This window comes from Mastomys coucha, unplaced genomic scaffold (assembly GCF_008632895.1).
Source record: "Mastomys coucha isolate ucsf_1 unplaced genomic scaffold, UCSF_Mcou_1 pScaffold21, whole genome shotgun sequence".
Taxonomy (NCBI): Eukaryota; Metazoa; Chordata; class Mammalia; order Rodentia; family Muridae; genus Mastomys; species Mastomys coucha.
Window position 1 is genome coordinate 176,753,670 of NW_022196904.1, and position 14,914 is coordinate 176,768,583.

Sequence of the window (14,914 nt, forward strand, 5' to 3'; positions counted from 1 at the left end):
CTGGCCCCAACCTTTGTGACCGTCCTTCTCGGCTCTCCCCTAGGCTGCCCAGTGTGCCTGTTCCTTGGCCACTCTCTCCAGTCTCTGTCCATCTCTTTCCACCGCCGAAGTGTGTCTAGATGGCTGCGCCAAGAAAGGGGTGACCAGATTGTCCTCCGTCATCTCCCTCATATAGCTCTCATCAGCAAGAACAGAAATCCTGAAGGGGAAACTGAGGCAGAGTCCTGGCCCGAGATGAGTCTGAGAAGGAGTCTCACCTGATTCTCACCTCGGTCACCTCAGTCCCTCTCTTCTCCAGACGGATGCTGCGAGGGTCTCTCCGCCGTCGGAAGGGAGTGGATGCGCGTCTGCACCAGGCGCCTCCTCTCCAGGAGTGGGACCCTTTCCCCAGCGCCCAGGTCCTAGAGGAGCGGGGCTGGCCCTCCTCTCAAGGTCTCACCTTGCTTAGCAGCGGACCTCTTCGCCGGTCCTCGCGTGCCCTCTGCCGGCGCCTCTAGGGAAGCGCGCTCGCCGTCCCCGCCCAAGATACTCAGGCCTGCATAGCATAGCACAGAGGCCGAGGGCAGCAGGGAGCTCTGCATGCCCCTGCTTTTGGAACACTCCTCACACCAAGATTCCAGAAAATTCCATTGTCAAGACTGGAGGAAGCGAGGACAAGAAAGCTGAACTTGAGGCAGGCCAGCTCAGAGCATATGGGTCAGTCATCCATCACCTGCCGCCTCCCTAGAGACCTTGACAGGCCAGGTAGGTCTCTCTGGGAAAGGAAGGCCAGGGGTGTCCCGAGACACCAGAGCCTTGATTCTCTAAAGCGGTGGAGTGGGGCTGCTGCAGTCTTTAGCCTATGGGTTGGGGAGCTGGGTGTTCCCATAGACAGGAGAGACAGTACCAGGGTTCAAGGTTCTCTTTCTGGAGCCACCTTCTGAGAGTCCCTATAAGCCAGCTTGAGGGCACAGCCCAGGGTTGATCCCTTCCCAATCTGGTGTGTTGACTGGCAAGCAGGGAGGGTGAGCTGAGCAAATTCAAGTTTCCTAATCAAACTGAACTAAAAGTATTGCAAACAATGTCCAGATAAGGTCAAAGGGATGAGACAGAGTCCATCAGAGCCACGAGGAGCTGGGGGTTAGGGGAAGAAGTGTCTCAGGGCAGGACTCCGAGGGCCCAGTCTAGGTGGAGCAGGCATACATTGGAACTGGGAGGGAGGACTGGTGTTTGTCAGCATGTGTGTGCTCAGCTCTGGCAGGCCTCAGGAGTTGTCACTGCCTTCACCCCAGTTCCTTCATGATGGTATACAGTACTGGGCATTCTCTCTCAGAACAGGAAACTAAAGAATCTAACCCCGGGTCCGAGCCAGGCTTGTGGGGTAGCCCTGTAAGGCCCCACATCAGGGGGCTGAGTTCACAGACAGCTGGGACTACCATAGTGAAACCCTGTCTCAAAGCCAAACTGAACCCTGGTTTCAGGACAACCAGCACCAACACCAGCACCAGCACCAGCACCAGCACCAGCACCTCTATCTACAGAGCTGAGGGAAGAGAGGGATGGAGGTGAGACCGAAGGCTCAGTGAGATCTGTGCAGAGCGGAACAAGGGAACACAGCTGGGTGGAGTCACAGATGCCTGAGTGATGTCCATCTCTGACACATGTTGCATGACTTGGGACAATAAAAAGAACCTCTCTGGGACTTTTTTTTTTCTTAAGATTTATTTTATTTTTAAAATTCTATATCTGTGTGCATGTCTGTATATGGGTGCGTATGGGTGCCAATATCCGCAGAGGCAGGGGCTCTGGATCCCTGGGAACCAGGGTTCCAGGCAGCTGTGTGCTACCTGGTGCGGGCGTTGGGAATTGAACTCAGGTACTGGGACTGACGCCTGAACCATCTTTCTAGTCCGGGACTTGGGTTTTCCATCTGTAAAATGGAGATATGAATCTAGCTAGAGACTACATATCCACATGTAGGGCTGAGCTAAGTAGGGCTTGGTAAAACTGCTCAAAGAAACCAGGTATGTGGTGCAGGTAGCTCAGGGCCCTTCCCCAAGTCTCCTTTTAGAACTTATACTAACTGGTCTTTCCAGCTTTCTAACAAGTCCCCTGGGACCCAAAACTCTCTTTTCTTAGTATACAGGTCCTGTGAATAAATTTTTGAAATGCCATTTTGGAAAGGAGAGACACACTTTGTTGGGAAGGGCGCCATACAATCAGACTACTCTGCTGCTCATGCCTGTGTGCAGGAAGTTTCTGTAGGAGCTGTCTGCACGGGTGTAACTCTTGGTTAGTACTCACAGCAACTCAATCCAGGTTCCGGGGCTCCACAAATGCACAAGTCACACGCTGAAATGCTTGCAATGATTTGCTTCCATGAAAAACAACAGAGGAGACCAAAGAGTCTGGAAAGTGGGAACAATTGTTGCCCTGGGTAATCTGGAGGGAGGGGAGCTGTATTAACAGGGTCCCCATAACTCCCCATCTTCAACATTACAGGGGCTTCCTAAGGCCTCCCTAGGCTTTGTGCATCTCCTCTAACTGCTGCGCGGTACATGTTCCACTCTTGGCCCCTTCCAGCAGCCACGAGTACAGGGCAGAAACTCAGGTGAGGTCAGCTGAGCTTGCTACCTAGGGCCCCACAGGCTGAATTGAGAGCACTGGTTAGCCTGGGATCCCAGTAGGACTCTAAAGAAGTTCTCCCATGCTCACGTTTGTGGCTGGCAGCATCGATTCCTGATGGTTGCGGGACTGTTTCTTGCATCAGCACCACTGCTCCTTGAGGCCCCCAGAGGTCCTGCTCATGCTTCAGATCTCTCCTCCACCGTCCTTCCACCTGCCACCAACCAGAGACAGCTCTCCTTTTAAAGGGCTTGTGTGGTTAGATAATATCCCCTTTGCTACATAATAAAACATAACCCCAGGGGCTAGAGAGATGGCTCAGCAGTTAAAAGCACTGGTTACTCTTCCAAGGGATCCAGGTTCAATTCCCAACACCACATGGCAGCTCACAAATGCACATAAAAATAAAATCATTAAAAAAAAAAAAACCAAAAAACCATAACCGCAGAGCTCACACACTAGAACAGAAGGTTAGAACTTCCCACTTCCAAAAGGCCAGATCCCTGGCAACCATGCCCACCACGCCCAGCCTCTCAGGTATATACATCCTTCTATTCCTAGTTCCAGACCTCCTGATCCATAGATCAGGGGCACTGGACCAATCACTGTTCATGTCTGATCTTCAGTTTCGAGATAAAACTGTCAGGCCTTGTGTCTTACAGAACAGGATTTGAGCAGTTGAGGGGAATTGTGATTCTTTAGACTAGAGCCTCCACCAAGGGAGATGCAGGATGGGGGACCTCCCAGCAAAACTCCACCCAGTCTCCGCACAGCAGCCTCACTGAAGCTGGGCTGGAGCTGCCACAGCTTTATAGCCCAGCCCAGCACAGCACAGCCCAGCACAGCCCAGCACAGCACAGCCCAGCACAGCACAGCACAGCACAGCCCAGCCCAGCACAGCACAGCACAGCACAGCACAGCACAGCACAGCACAGCACAGCTCAGCACAAGTGCCAGTGTGTTGTTTCCAGACACCCTGATAACTGTACTGAGAAAGGGTGGTCGGACACCCATGGTACCTACAGGAACCCTCAGACCTGGCAAGGTGGCTCATCTCTAGCTAACGAAGTAGAGGGGGACAGGGTCAGTGGGTGACTTGACTCGGTGTTTCAGCCTCACCTCTCAGCTCCCTCCAGGTTTCAGTTCACCTCCTCATCTTACCCTCTCTGCCCCTGTGTGGCTCAGCCTCCAGGTCTCTAGCAGCCTTCTTGCCCTGGCTAGGCACTTGTAGTTAATGTCAGCTTCCTAAGGCCTGTGAGTTCCTATCAATCTTGGGAGCCCCCTCCAAAGGAACACAACCCCATCTTTCTCCCAGGCTCCCTCCCACTCTCCCCAAGGGCTAATTTCAGTGCAGTACACAAGCTCTACTTTGGGGGTCATCTCCCACCAAGGCAGAGGGGCTGAAAGGAGACCCTCCCAACTCCATCCAAGTGCGGGAGCCGGGTAAGAGGTGGGGAAATGAATATTAATTTATCATGATTAGGCAAATCCGGCAGGGAGAGCCGATTCAGGCGGAGGAGGCTAAAAAGATGAATTTCAGCAATAAAATTAAATAAGGACGGACGGGCGGCCCCTCCTCCCTCCTGCTTTGCTGATCTCTCTCTTTCTTACAATTTATGAGGCCAATTATGAAGATGGGGTTGGAAGTTCCTGGAACTTCACTAAATGCAAACGGCGGTCCCTGCTGTTCCCATCAAATTAATTAACCGCGCGCTATTGATGGCCGCTCAAGGCTGACGCAAGCGGTCCGCCCTGCGGCCTCCTCCACGGACACATGGACCCAGAGCTCTGAGAGTAGCCAGGACTCTCCTACCTTCCTGACCAGCACCACCAGGGTCCCCTTCCAGCCCACACACCTGCCTGAGCTCTTGGTGACATGGGGCCTGTACCCAGAGGCTAGCTAGAGACACTGATACTTACACCACAGCCACGGGGCCCAGAAGCGTGTGGTAGGCACACAAGCGAGAGACCACATGGTCAATCAAACACTGGCACATACCCAGGGAACCTTCACTCATCCACACAGTGATGGCTGGGGCCGAAGTTCCAGGAGCAGGCAAGGAAGGGCACAGGCTTATGCAGTCAGGGCCAGGCCTGGGTCTAGGAGGATCTACACAGAGGTTCCACAACCATTGGAGAAGGGAGAGTTTATCAGTTCAGTTCATCTTCTGGTGGCTTTCTCAGGGTCCTCCCAGCAGCCCATCATCCCTGGGGCATTGCCTTGTCTTGGGGCCCAAGGCCCCTCACAGAGGCTCTTCCATGGGGATCAGAGCTGAGACGCATGAGGCAGATGAGACCTGGTCCAACGTCGCAGACTACTGTTTTCTTGGGGCCTTAGCTAGGAGGCCCCCCCAGTTCCAGAGCTTGGAAGCAGGGCTGCTGAGTGACTCGGGGATTCTGGGAAACTGACTGGCTGGTTCTGACTGGAGGGCAGAGTGGACACAGAATCACACCGGAGCCAACTCTAGGCTGAGACAGCTGCTTTCTGTTTGCAACCTGGAGCCACAGGCGGAGCTTCTTCCCAGCTCCCTCTCAGAAAACAGGACTATGTCACTCCCCTGCGGTGAAGAGGGGAAGCAAGGCCACGGTTTCCAAGTTGTCCCCCTTGGTGCTGGCAAGAGGGGTCCCATTCCTACCAAAGGGGCAGAAATCCCATGATTCTGAAGAAGCTGGGCACAACAGACCCCGCACACCCTGGCGTGCCCCCTCCAGGTGTGGGCTGTGGATGCCTGGCATATGCCCGCGCCTGCTCTATTCTAGCAGCCAGAGTCCCAATACAAGTTTGGTTCATAGTTAGGTTATGACCACAACCCATATTGTCACCCCAGGCCCGGGGTAAACACAAGGTCTGGCAGGGCTGGGTCATAGCCACCCTAAGAGCACTTGTGTCCTAGGCACAAAGCGTCAAAGAGCAGCTGAAGAAAGGCCCACAGCAGCCCAAAAGAGGGCTGGGTCTCCCTTTCCCACAGAGACAAGTCATAGGTCTCCTGACTTGTGGCAGGACCCAGTCACTCATGTAGAGCGAGAGACCAAGACGCATATAGAACTGATGCTTCCCTGTTGTAGGAGAAAACTGTAGACTTGGAGGCTTAAAAGAACCAGAAGTGGGCTGGAGAGATGGCTCAGTGGTTAAGAGCACTGACTGCTCTCTGCCAAAAGTCCTGAGCTCAATTCCCGGCAACTACATGGTGGCTCACAACCATCTGTTATGGGATCTGACGCCTTCTTCTGGTGTGTCTGAAGACAGCTACAGTGTACTTATATACGTAAAATAAATAAATCTTAAACAACAACAACAAAAAAGCCCCAGAAGCTAAAGTGGGCAGTGATGACACACACCTTCAATCCCAGCACTCCAGAGGCAGAGGCAAGTGGAACTCTGAGTTTGAGGTTATTTTGAGGTTAGCCTGGTCTACAGAACCAGTTCTGGCACAGCCAAGAAACTCTATCTTAAAAAACAGACAGACAGACACAACAACAAAAGGCAAACACACAAAAAGGAACCACTCTATGCAGAAAAGGAAGACCACACAAGATTGGCAACTCTCGGAGGCGTCAGGTCCTCAGATGTGGCAAGTTCTCAGCTTAATGAGGGCTATGCAGCAGCTTCCCCCCCCCCCGACCCCCGGCATGACTCATGCCGGGGGAGGGGTGGTCCTCCAGCTTTGGTGTCAGGAATATGGGCTTGAACTGGAGGTCTGATCTCAAGATGCTAGCATCCAGAACCATTTTATTCTCTTTGAGACGCCTTGAACTTCCTATGTAGCCCAGGCTGACCCAGAACTTACATCTTTCCTGCCTTCTGAGTATCTGCAATTATAGGAATATACCACTGCCCAGACACAGGCCAAGGAAGCAAAAGACAGAAAAAAGACAAAAGACCCACCCTTCTAATAGAAACACGTCTACACACCCTTCTAGACACACACACACACACACACACACACGCACACGCACATGCACACGCACGCACGCGCACACGCACGCACACACGCACGCACGCACGCACGCGCACGCACACGCGCACGCGCGTCCCTTTCATACTCCATAGACTACAGTTAGAGCATCTGAGCCTGAGCTTGCCTCACTTTCTACCTCACGATCTCCCAGTGGGGTCCTGAGGTCTCTCCAGGAAGCCTTCTGACTCTGGATCCATCAATTTTTAAACCTCCCCACCTCTGCCTGCTCTCCCTGTCCTGCAACGCCCAACTCAGAAGCATGCTGTACACTCCCATCTAGCCCATCAATCAAACCGTGGAGCCAGATCGCCTCAACCCTAGCTCCCTCCCTACGACTGCTTCCTAACGGGTCCTAAAATCTTGTGACTCCTCTTAGGTGACCATCTCCTTATCACCCTGTCCGCTCCTCTTCCAGGTCACTCCTTGCATGGTGTCTCTTACTATTTCCTTCAAACTTGTCGCCTTGGCTCATGTCCCACAACAGTCCTGTCTTAGGGTCACAGGGAGGACCGAGAGGGGCCCCTTGTGTCGGACTCTGATTCCCTTTCTTACCCTGCACCCCAGCCTGGGCTAGAAGGCAGTTTGTGGGTTTCTGACAATGAGCCCCTCCTATCTTTGTTCTGCTGGAATGGAGGACAACAGGTAGTGTTGGAGCAGCTCACAGACAGCAGGCAAGCTGAATGTCGGAAGCACTTTATTAGGCCCCAGGGCCCTTAGAAGGCACGCTCAGGGTCTGGGAAGGCCACCCCAGCAGCTCCAGCTGCTCAGGAAGTGAGTGGCTGAGAGACTCTACATGGCTTTCTCTACTGTGAAGGTTTGAGGAAGATGCTAAACCCACAGCGGCTCCCTCTCCTTCGCAGCCTCTCCCGACCCTCCCATCCCCTCACGTCTACATCAGTCTTGGGATGCAAAGGGAAGCTTGGGCCTTCAGCACCAGAAACCAGCTTGAAACTGGCCACCTGCTTTGCTTGAACAGGGAAGGGGCCGTGTAAAAACCTGTCACCAGGAGCAGAGGGGAGCATGGGGGACGGCAACATCATCCTGTCCAGGAGAGAGGGCTTGCAGGCTCTCCGAATCAGACTGGCTCTTTCCTGCAGGCCCAAAGCTCCTGGCTTGGCTCACTAAGGACAAGGGTAACCAACAAAGCGAGGCAAAGCTAAGAGGGTGGCAGATGACTAGATGAGGCAGCTCATCCATGGTTTCCCTTGCCCAAGTCCTAGGTCACCAGTCCCGTTCAGCCGGCTCTCGGTAGGGCAGGCCTAAGAGCTTGAAGACATCCTTCTCTGTGGGGGTGGACAGCACTTGTCCAGGCCCCACCTTGACACCGTGGCTGTTCCGGATCACGGCTGCACTAAGAGCATGCTCTGACAGGCTCATACCCTTGGTCTTGGCCAAAGCTCTCATGGACCGGTTGAAGTGGGCAGAGCCGGTGAAGTAGAGTAGGGCACAAGCAAACTCACTGTAGGGCACCACGATGATGTCCAGTCGCCGGTGGCGCTGCCCAGGCCCTGGGAGCCGGCACACACCCAGGTATTTCTGCTGCTGGCCATTCTCCTCCTGGCTCACCAAGTCATCTGTGAGGAACCCTGGCCCAACACAAGGGATGGCTAGTAGGGCAAGGAGCCAGGCCTGATTGCCTTACCCTCCCAGGCTGCCTAAGATTCTTTATTCTCAGTGTGTCCTGTGCTTATCTGTGTATTGAGCTGAGTGACCCCACCCCTCCGGACCCAGTCCCTCATCTGTGGGAAGTGGACAGTATCAGCAGGTGAGTCCTCCCCTGCAGGGATGTTGGGTACCTGTTTCATTGTCTTTGGCCCCAGGAGAGGTAGGATTCTTGCAAAGCCCTTCCCCCACAGCATGTCTCAAATTAAGGACTTGGGAGGTGACAGCTCAGAGGTGGCTGCCCACTTCTAGCCTGCTCACCCAAAGACAGAATGGATACCTTGCTGCCGAAGGTTGTCAAGGAGATGGCTGAAGATGCCCTGGTGGGACCGGCCATCAGGGTGAGTAATGAGTACGTCCACATCTCCGCAGGTCATCTTCCCCCGTCGATAAGAGCCACAGGCTACACACAGCAGCCCAGGGTTGAGGGCCTGGGCTGATATCCGGACCTGGGGAAGAGCAGGGAGGAGCGAAAGGCTAAGGGCTCTCCCAGGACAGCACAAGGCCTTCGTCCCAGCCTTTCCCTAGGATTCATACTAAGCTGAGGGGATGCACCGGGACACTGTAGAGGCCTGAGGACATTGGCTTTGCCTCTTCTTACACAGAAGGCCTCTGGGTAAGAGCAGAGTAACACTCCTTGGGTTCCAGTGGCCAGGCCTGTGAAAGTCCACCAATAACAAAGACCATGTTCACGCAGCTCAAGCAGCCTATGAATCTGGAGCTGACGGCAGTGTAGGGGCTCAGGGTTAAGGCCTGAGCAGGTGGCTGGCAGAGAGCCTCCAAGCTGGCTGGGAGAGGGTGAAGCACCTGTGGGAGCTGCCCACACCGTTCTAGGAGGGGTGAGGCTGGCCTGTTAGAGAAGGGCCTGAGAGACCTATCCCGCTCCCACTGCAGGACACTGAGGTTCCAGGCGACCAGTGCCCAGAGCTCATGCTCGCTGGCCCTGAGACCAGAGGGCTGCCACTGCAGTGCCCACCCCACCTGGAGTTCACTGGGCCTACAGCTCTGGTACACGCAATCTCTGCCGACTGCTTAACTTCCATTGCCTGCGGGGTTGCCGGCTGGGGCTTCAAGAGCTTCAGGCTTGAGCTGTGCCTACCGTCTGCTCAATTTCTGCAGCCTCCTCCCTGGGCATGCGGTCCAGGAAGTCCTCATAGTGCTTCAAGCCAATGACCTGCTGAGCGGTCAGGGAGCCCAGGCTTCGGATATCTTCTAGGCTTCGGAAGCCCTGGAAGAAAGCAACCAGAAAAGAGGCTATGAGGACCCAGGACTAATAAACAGACCAGAAGTCACAGGTGGCTGTCACAGCAGCTGCCACAGAAGACATAAGGCAGGACCAACCAAGTCCAGCCTCTATTCAGTGGGACAAGATCTGGGGATGCTGGTCCCTCATTCCTTGGTCTAAAATGGGTCTAGGCTCCACTCTCATTAACTCCCAAGATCATTCTTGGCATGGCCTAGTTTGAGAGCCACAGTTCTAGACATGGAGCCTAAAGCCTGGGCTCCTTAGAAAGTCCCTTGCTGAAGCCAGGCAGATCAAGTCCAGCCTGGTCTACATAGCAAGTTCTAGGTTAGCCAGGGCTACATGATGAGATATAGTTTCAAAAAAAACCCACAGCCTGGCAGTGGTGGTGCACGCCTTTAATCCCAGCACTTGGGAGGCAGAGGCAGGCAGATTTCTGAGTTTGAGGCCTGCCTGGTCTACAGAGTGAGTTCCAGGACAGTCAGGGGTACTCAGAGAAACCCTGTCTCGAAAAACCAAAAAAAAAAAAAAAAACCAAAACCAAAACCAAAACCAAACCCCACAAACAAACAAACAAAAAGAACAACAGAAAATCCCTTACTGGTGTGTGGGACAGAGTAATGTATTAATTGTTTCTGTCCACAGGTCAAGGACACTAAGCCATATGGCTGTTCTGGGGACAGGAGGGGGACTGGAGGGGGGCCAATGTGAACTCTGGTATCCTTGTAGTTGGATTTCACTCCCATGAGGATCCAGGGTGGGAAAACAGAGAGACCCAGGTTCCTGCAGGTGAACAGGAAGGGGTGTGGGCAGAGGCTCTGTAACAGCAATACTGAAGAGGCAGGTGGGCTGGCATGACCTGATGGTACCACATCTGGGCAGTCTTCGTCCCAGCTCCCCAGATGTTGGAAAAGAGCTCCAAGACAGGCACACTGTCACTGATGTGGTCTAGCTTCCGCAGATGCCCACTCTCCAGGATCTCCATGACTTTCTCCGCCATCCTCTTGCCAATCCCTGGGATGCTGCAGGCCTCCTAGGGAGGAAGTGGCAGAGGAGGACAAGGAAGACTCTAGGAAGGGAGAGCCAGAAGAGGGGAATCTGGCCTTCAGCAGAATATCTGCCCGGCAGCCAGCCTGGTAACCATATGGCACTTGTCCCTTGGTTCCCAGAGACCAGTGATAAGAAGAAGTAGAGAAAATGGCCAGGTAGGCCTTAAATCCCAGAATTCCTGGAGGCAGAGGCAGAAGCACAGCAGCAATCTGTGAGTTCCAGACCAGCCAGGGGTATGTAGAGAGACTCTGTCTCCAAAAGAAAAAATAAAACAAAATAACCACAAAAAGAGGGAGAGAAAAATGACAGTGCTCATCATCACATCACAGCTATGCATCCACTGCCTGCGGACTCACTGTACTGTACTGCCTCACTGTACTGCACTGCCTGTGGGGTGTGTGTATGTGTGGGTGGGGTCCTCACTGCACTGCACTGCTTGCCTAGGGTTCTCACTGAACCACACCACCTGACTGGGGGCTCACTGAACCACACTGCCTGTAGAGGTTGGGAGGGGGCGTTCCCTGCACCATACTGCCTGGGGGTGGTGGCACTCACTGCACTGCACTGCCTGCCTAGGGGTTCATTGAACCACACTGCCTGACTGGGGGCTCACTGCACCACACTGCCTTTGGGAGCTCAGTGGGGGCTCACTGCACCGTACTGCCTGACTGGGGACCCACTGCACCACACTACCTGAGGGCTCATTGCACCACACTGCCTGGGGGATTACTGTATGTCATTACTGGGACCATCTTTCAACCTTACAAAACCACTGTGAGCAGCGGTGGTGCATGCCTTTAATCCCAGCACTTGGGAGGCAGAGGCAGGAGGATTTCTGGGTTCGAGGCCAGCCTGGTCTACAGAGTGAGTTCCAGGACAGCCAGGGCTACACAGAGAAACCCTGTCTTGAAAAACAAAACAAAACAAAACAAAATACAAAACCACTGTTGGCCTACAGTTGTTAACTCCTTTCCAGTGATTGGAAAACTAACAAGAGTAACTAACTTGTCTAGAGTCCATAATCAACAGGCTACAGAGTCTAAAACATGAACCACCACGCCTGGCTTTAAACTTATCACATAAAAATTCTCAGACATAGAGAACACAGTGTAATAAGCACTCATTTTCTAGTCCTAACAATTTTGCTGGTCTGTTTTCTTCTCTCTCTCTCTCTCTCTCTCTCTCTCTCTCTCCCTCTCTCCCTCTCCTTCTCTCTTTTTCTTCTATCAGTTGTCTCTGTGCATAGATCCCAGCCATTATAAAATCTTAAGCACTACATCTGATGCCCACTGGTGACTACAGTTAACCAGTAGTTAATGACGAGTGCTGCCATAACCGCCACTGAGTAAAGAGGAAACCTCTCCCCGACCCCACGTACCTGGTAGGAGCTGACAGGTTTGTGGAAGCTCTTGAGGGCATTGATGGCCTTAGCATAGCCCAGGGCTCTCCACTTGTCCCCCTGGACTTGGTAGGCTTTAGCCAGCACTTCCAGCTTCTCTGTGATGTGCAGGTTGTAGTTGGTTGCCTTCTGGCTCGAGGGCTGTGCACAGACCCACTTATCCAGAGCTTCCGGGGCTGGGTCAGGCCCATCATCTTCCCCAGGGTGGGTGGGGTAGTGCCCACTGATCAAGGCTTGCAGATCTGCTGAGCTAACCTGGGGCCCTTCCTCATCGCTGGCTTCATCCTCTGAGCTGAGCTGCAAATAGAAGAAGGCAATAAATCTGTGCCATCCTCAAGAGAGAGGGCTGTCTGGTGGGTAAGCGTCTCCTGCTTTGATTCAAGGAAAAGGCTCCACGGGGCTTCCTCCGGAGCCCAGCCCTGAGCTTCCCAGTGGTATACGGCAGACATGACTTGGCGAATGCAGAACTGCTAAATGTTGGGAAGAGATGGATAGGTGCATAATTGAGAGATACCTAGAATTCTCTGTATGACCTCCAGGCCCCTTCCATTTCTGGGACCTGCACCCTGAGCTGGAAGGCTCCTCACCTGGTCTTGGGCTCTTGGTGGCTTTTCTGCTTTTGGGGGAGGAGATACAGCTCTGGTGTGAGAAGGGGAAAGAGATGGAGCTGTCCTGGGCAAACCCCTCTGGGTGTCGGGAACAGAGGCATCTTGGCCTGACTTGCTGAGCTGTGGTTCGTCCAAGGACCTAGATGGCAGGGGGGTGGGGGTGGGGGTCACAGGCAGTTAGGATATCAAAAGTCTCACCTGTCTCTGTCCCCAATCTTTCTCTACACAGAAACCTTGGTTTCCAAGTATGTCCAGTTTAAAAAGTAGGAGTAAAAACTCAACACGGAAACTCAAACATTGTCAGCAAACACCTGAGAAAGGCTAAGAGCAGCCAACCTCTTGGGGATGGAGACGCTGAATCCAGCCGTGTCTGTAAGCCTTCCCTCCTGCAGGCACAAGCTCAGCCAGGCCGACTTCACCAGCTGAGCACCAGGAGGTAGCTGGGGCAGCCTGAGGAGCCGGAGAGCCCGCTCATAGTCCATGCCTTCGTCCACCACAATGTGAGTGACCCCTGGGGCCTGGGCAGAGCACACCTGGCCACCATGCTGGATAATCTGCTTCTCAAAGAGTTCAGCCCGGGCTCGTCCAATGCCAGTGGACATAATGTGGGCCCTCAGGGAACTCAGCCATCCTGTGGAGAAGATATTCAAATGCTATCGCCATAACTGTTTATTATTATTATTATTATTATTATTATTATTATTATTATTAACTTTATTGCACTATTATTTGAGACAGGGTCTCATGTAGCCCAAGCTGGTCTCAAACTAACTACGTAGCAGAGGATAACCTTATGCTTCAGACACTTCTGCCTCTGTCTCCAAGTGCTGGGATTATAGGTTGTTTGTCAGTGAGCTGAGAAAGTTTTAGATATAATGAAGTTTTCCTGCCATCCAGAGAACAAAATACCTTGAGGGAATTCTACCACAGACAGACAGCAAACTTCCTTTTGTGTTATTTTGTTTTGCTTCTCTGAGTTCGAGGCCAGCCTGGTCTACAGAGCGAGTTCCAGGACAGCCAGGGCTACACAGAGAAACCCTGTCTGGAAAAAACAAAAACAAAAACAAACAAACAAAAAACCGGAAACAAAATCAAAAGACAAAGCGCCAGCTGGATATGTGCCAAATACCCAAAAGCCTGGCGCTTGGCAGGTGGAGGCAGGAGGATCAGCCTAAGGTCATTCTCAGCTATAAGGCAAAGTCAAGGTTACAATGAGACTGTAAACAAGAGAAAGGGACAGAAAGCAAAGCTAATGCAAGGTAGGTACAAAGAGAGCTTGGCCCCTCCACAGGTAAGGTCACTTCTGTTAACCTGACTCCGCCCGAAGACTGGAAGACCGAGAGTTCCAGTGTGCGAGCTCTGAGGGTGGACCGGCTCACCTCTAGCTTCTCCCGCCTCCCGTTTGGGAATCTTCGCAGGTGCTTTTGATGATGGATCTGCGTGAATTTTCTTTCGCTTGGGAAATGCCTTCAAGATACCCTGGGGGTCCATTGAAGCGTGCTGGACCTTTCTGTTTAAGGGTAGATGTCATACAGAAACCCAGGATTGAGAGCCACCCCTTGACTATTTGACATAGAGATGGGACTTAGGGGTAACAGACCCCTTTCTCAGAGGTTTCAGAAACCCCAGTTAAACTTAAATGATTTAATCCGTATGCCACACACACCCGCAGTAACCAACCCTAACAGTACTGAGGGAAGTCAGAGAAAGATTGGGACTATTGTGGGTGTAGGAGAGGTGTTGACCGAAAGGAACCATCACTGGAGGGAGGGAAATACAGCGCAGAGGCAGAGGCAGCCTCTGCTTCCCCTTCCAAGAGACTTTTCCAAAATGATAGCGGGCTAGGGAACGGGACTACGTCTTTAGGGGAGTCTTCGTCTCCCTCATGAACTGGAGTCTAAAGGACATGTCACATAAAACCTCACATCATCTTTCTCTAGCCTCGGTGTGCATTCGCAGAAGACCTGGGGAGTGAGGCTTCAGGGAAAGTTGTGGGCACGCTGTGCACCTGCCCCTGTGGCAGCCTCCTCGCTCGGGTCTGAGCCCCGCAGCTGCAGGGAGGTGGAGTGCAGCCGCGGCAGATGTAGGGTGCCCTCACAGCTGGAGGTGAGCAAGACCGGAGCAGACGTGCCCCATCCACTGCATGAGCAGCTGGCGTGAACCAGGGACTCCCAGCTGGGGCCAGAAGAGAGTTGGGGCTGGGACCCTAAAAGCTCTAGGAGCATCCCCACCGCACCCGGCCCCAGGACCGGTCCAAAGTAGGCTAAAATCTCCCGGCAAAGAGAAATAAACTCACCATGGGAGCCAATGAAAACGGACTGGGGGAGGGAGGGGAACTGGGGGAAAAAGAAAAAAAAAAAAAATCAGTTCCCATAATACTTCCCAGGTC

The 14,914-nt window shown here is 53.1% G+C and overlaps 1 protein-coding gene across 3 annotated transcripts; it reads right to left on the reverse strand.

The window, feature by feature from the left end:
• Window positions 1–1,689: 1,689 nt before the first annotated feature.
• Poll (DNA polymerase lambda) lies at window positions 1,690–14,904 on the reverse strand. 3 transcript variants are annotated; one of them, XR_004123628.1, is made up of 12 exons: window positions 14,822–14,884; window positions 13,905–14,035; window positions 12,862–13,156; window positions 12,505–12,664; window positions 11,897–12,214; window positions 10,328–10,501; window positions 9,325–9,453; window positions 8,506–8,674; window positions 8,024–8,149; window positions 2,695–2,818; window positions 2,284–2,387; window positions 1,690–1,909 (listed from the first exon to the last, which is right to left on the reverse strand). XR_004123628.1 is itself a non-coding variant. In XM_031390490.1 (9 exons), the coding sequence occupies exons 2-9, from the start codon at window positions 14,014–14,016 to the stop codon at window positions 7,785–7,787; spliced, it is 1,722 nt and encodes a 573-aa protein (XP_031246350.1). In that variant the 5' UTR covers window positions 14,017–14,035; window positions 14,822–14,904; the 3' UTR covers window positions 7,241–7,784. The 3 variants fall into 3 exon arrangements, 1 of the variants encoding a protein (XP_031246350.1); XR_004123629.1 differs by having other exon boundaries at window positions 2,284–2,421; XM_031390490.1 differs by lacking the exons at window positions 1,690–1,909; window positions 2,284–2,387; window positions 2,695–2,818 and having other exon boundaries at window positions 7,241–8,149; window positions 14,822–14,904.
• Between the last annotated feature and the right edge of the window lie 10 nt (window positions 14,905–14,914).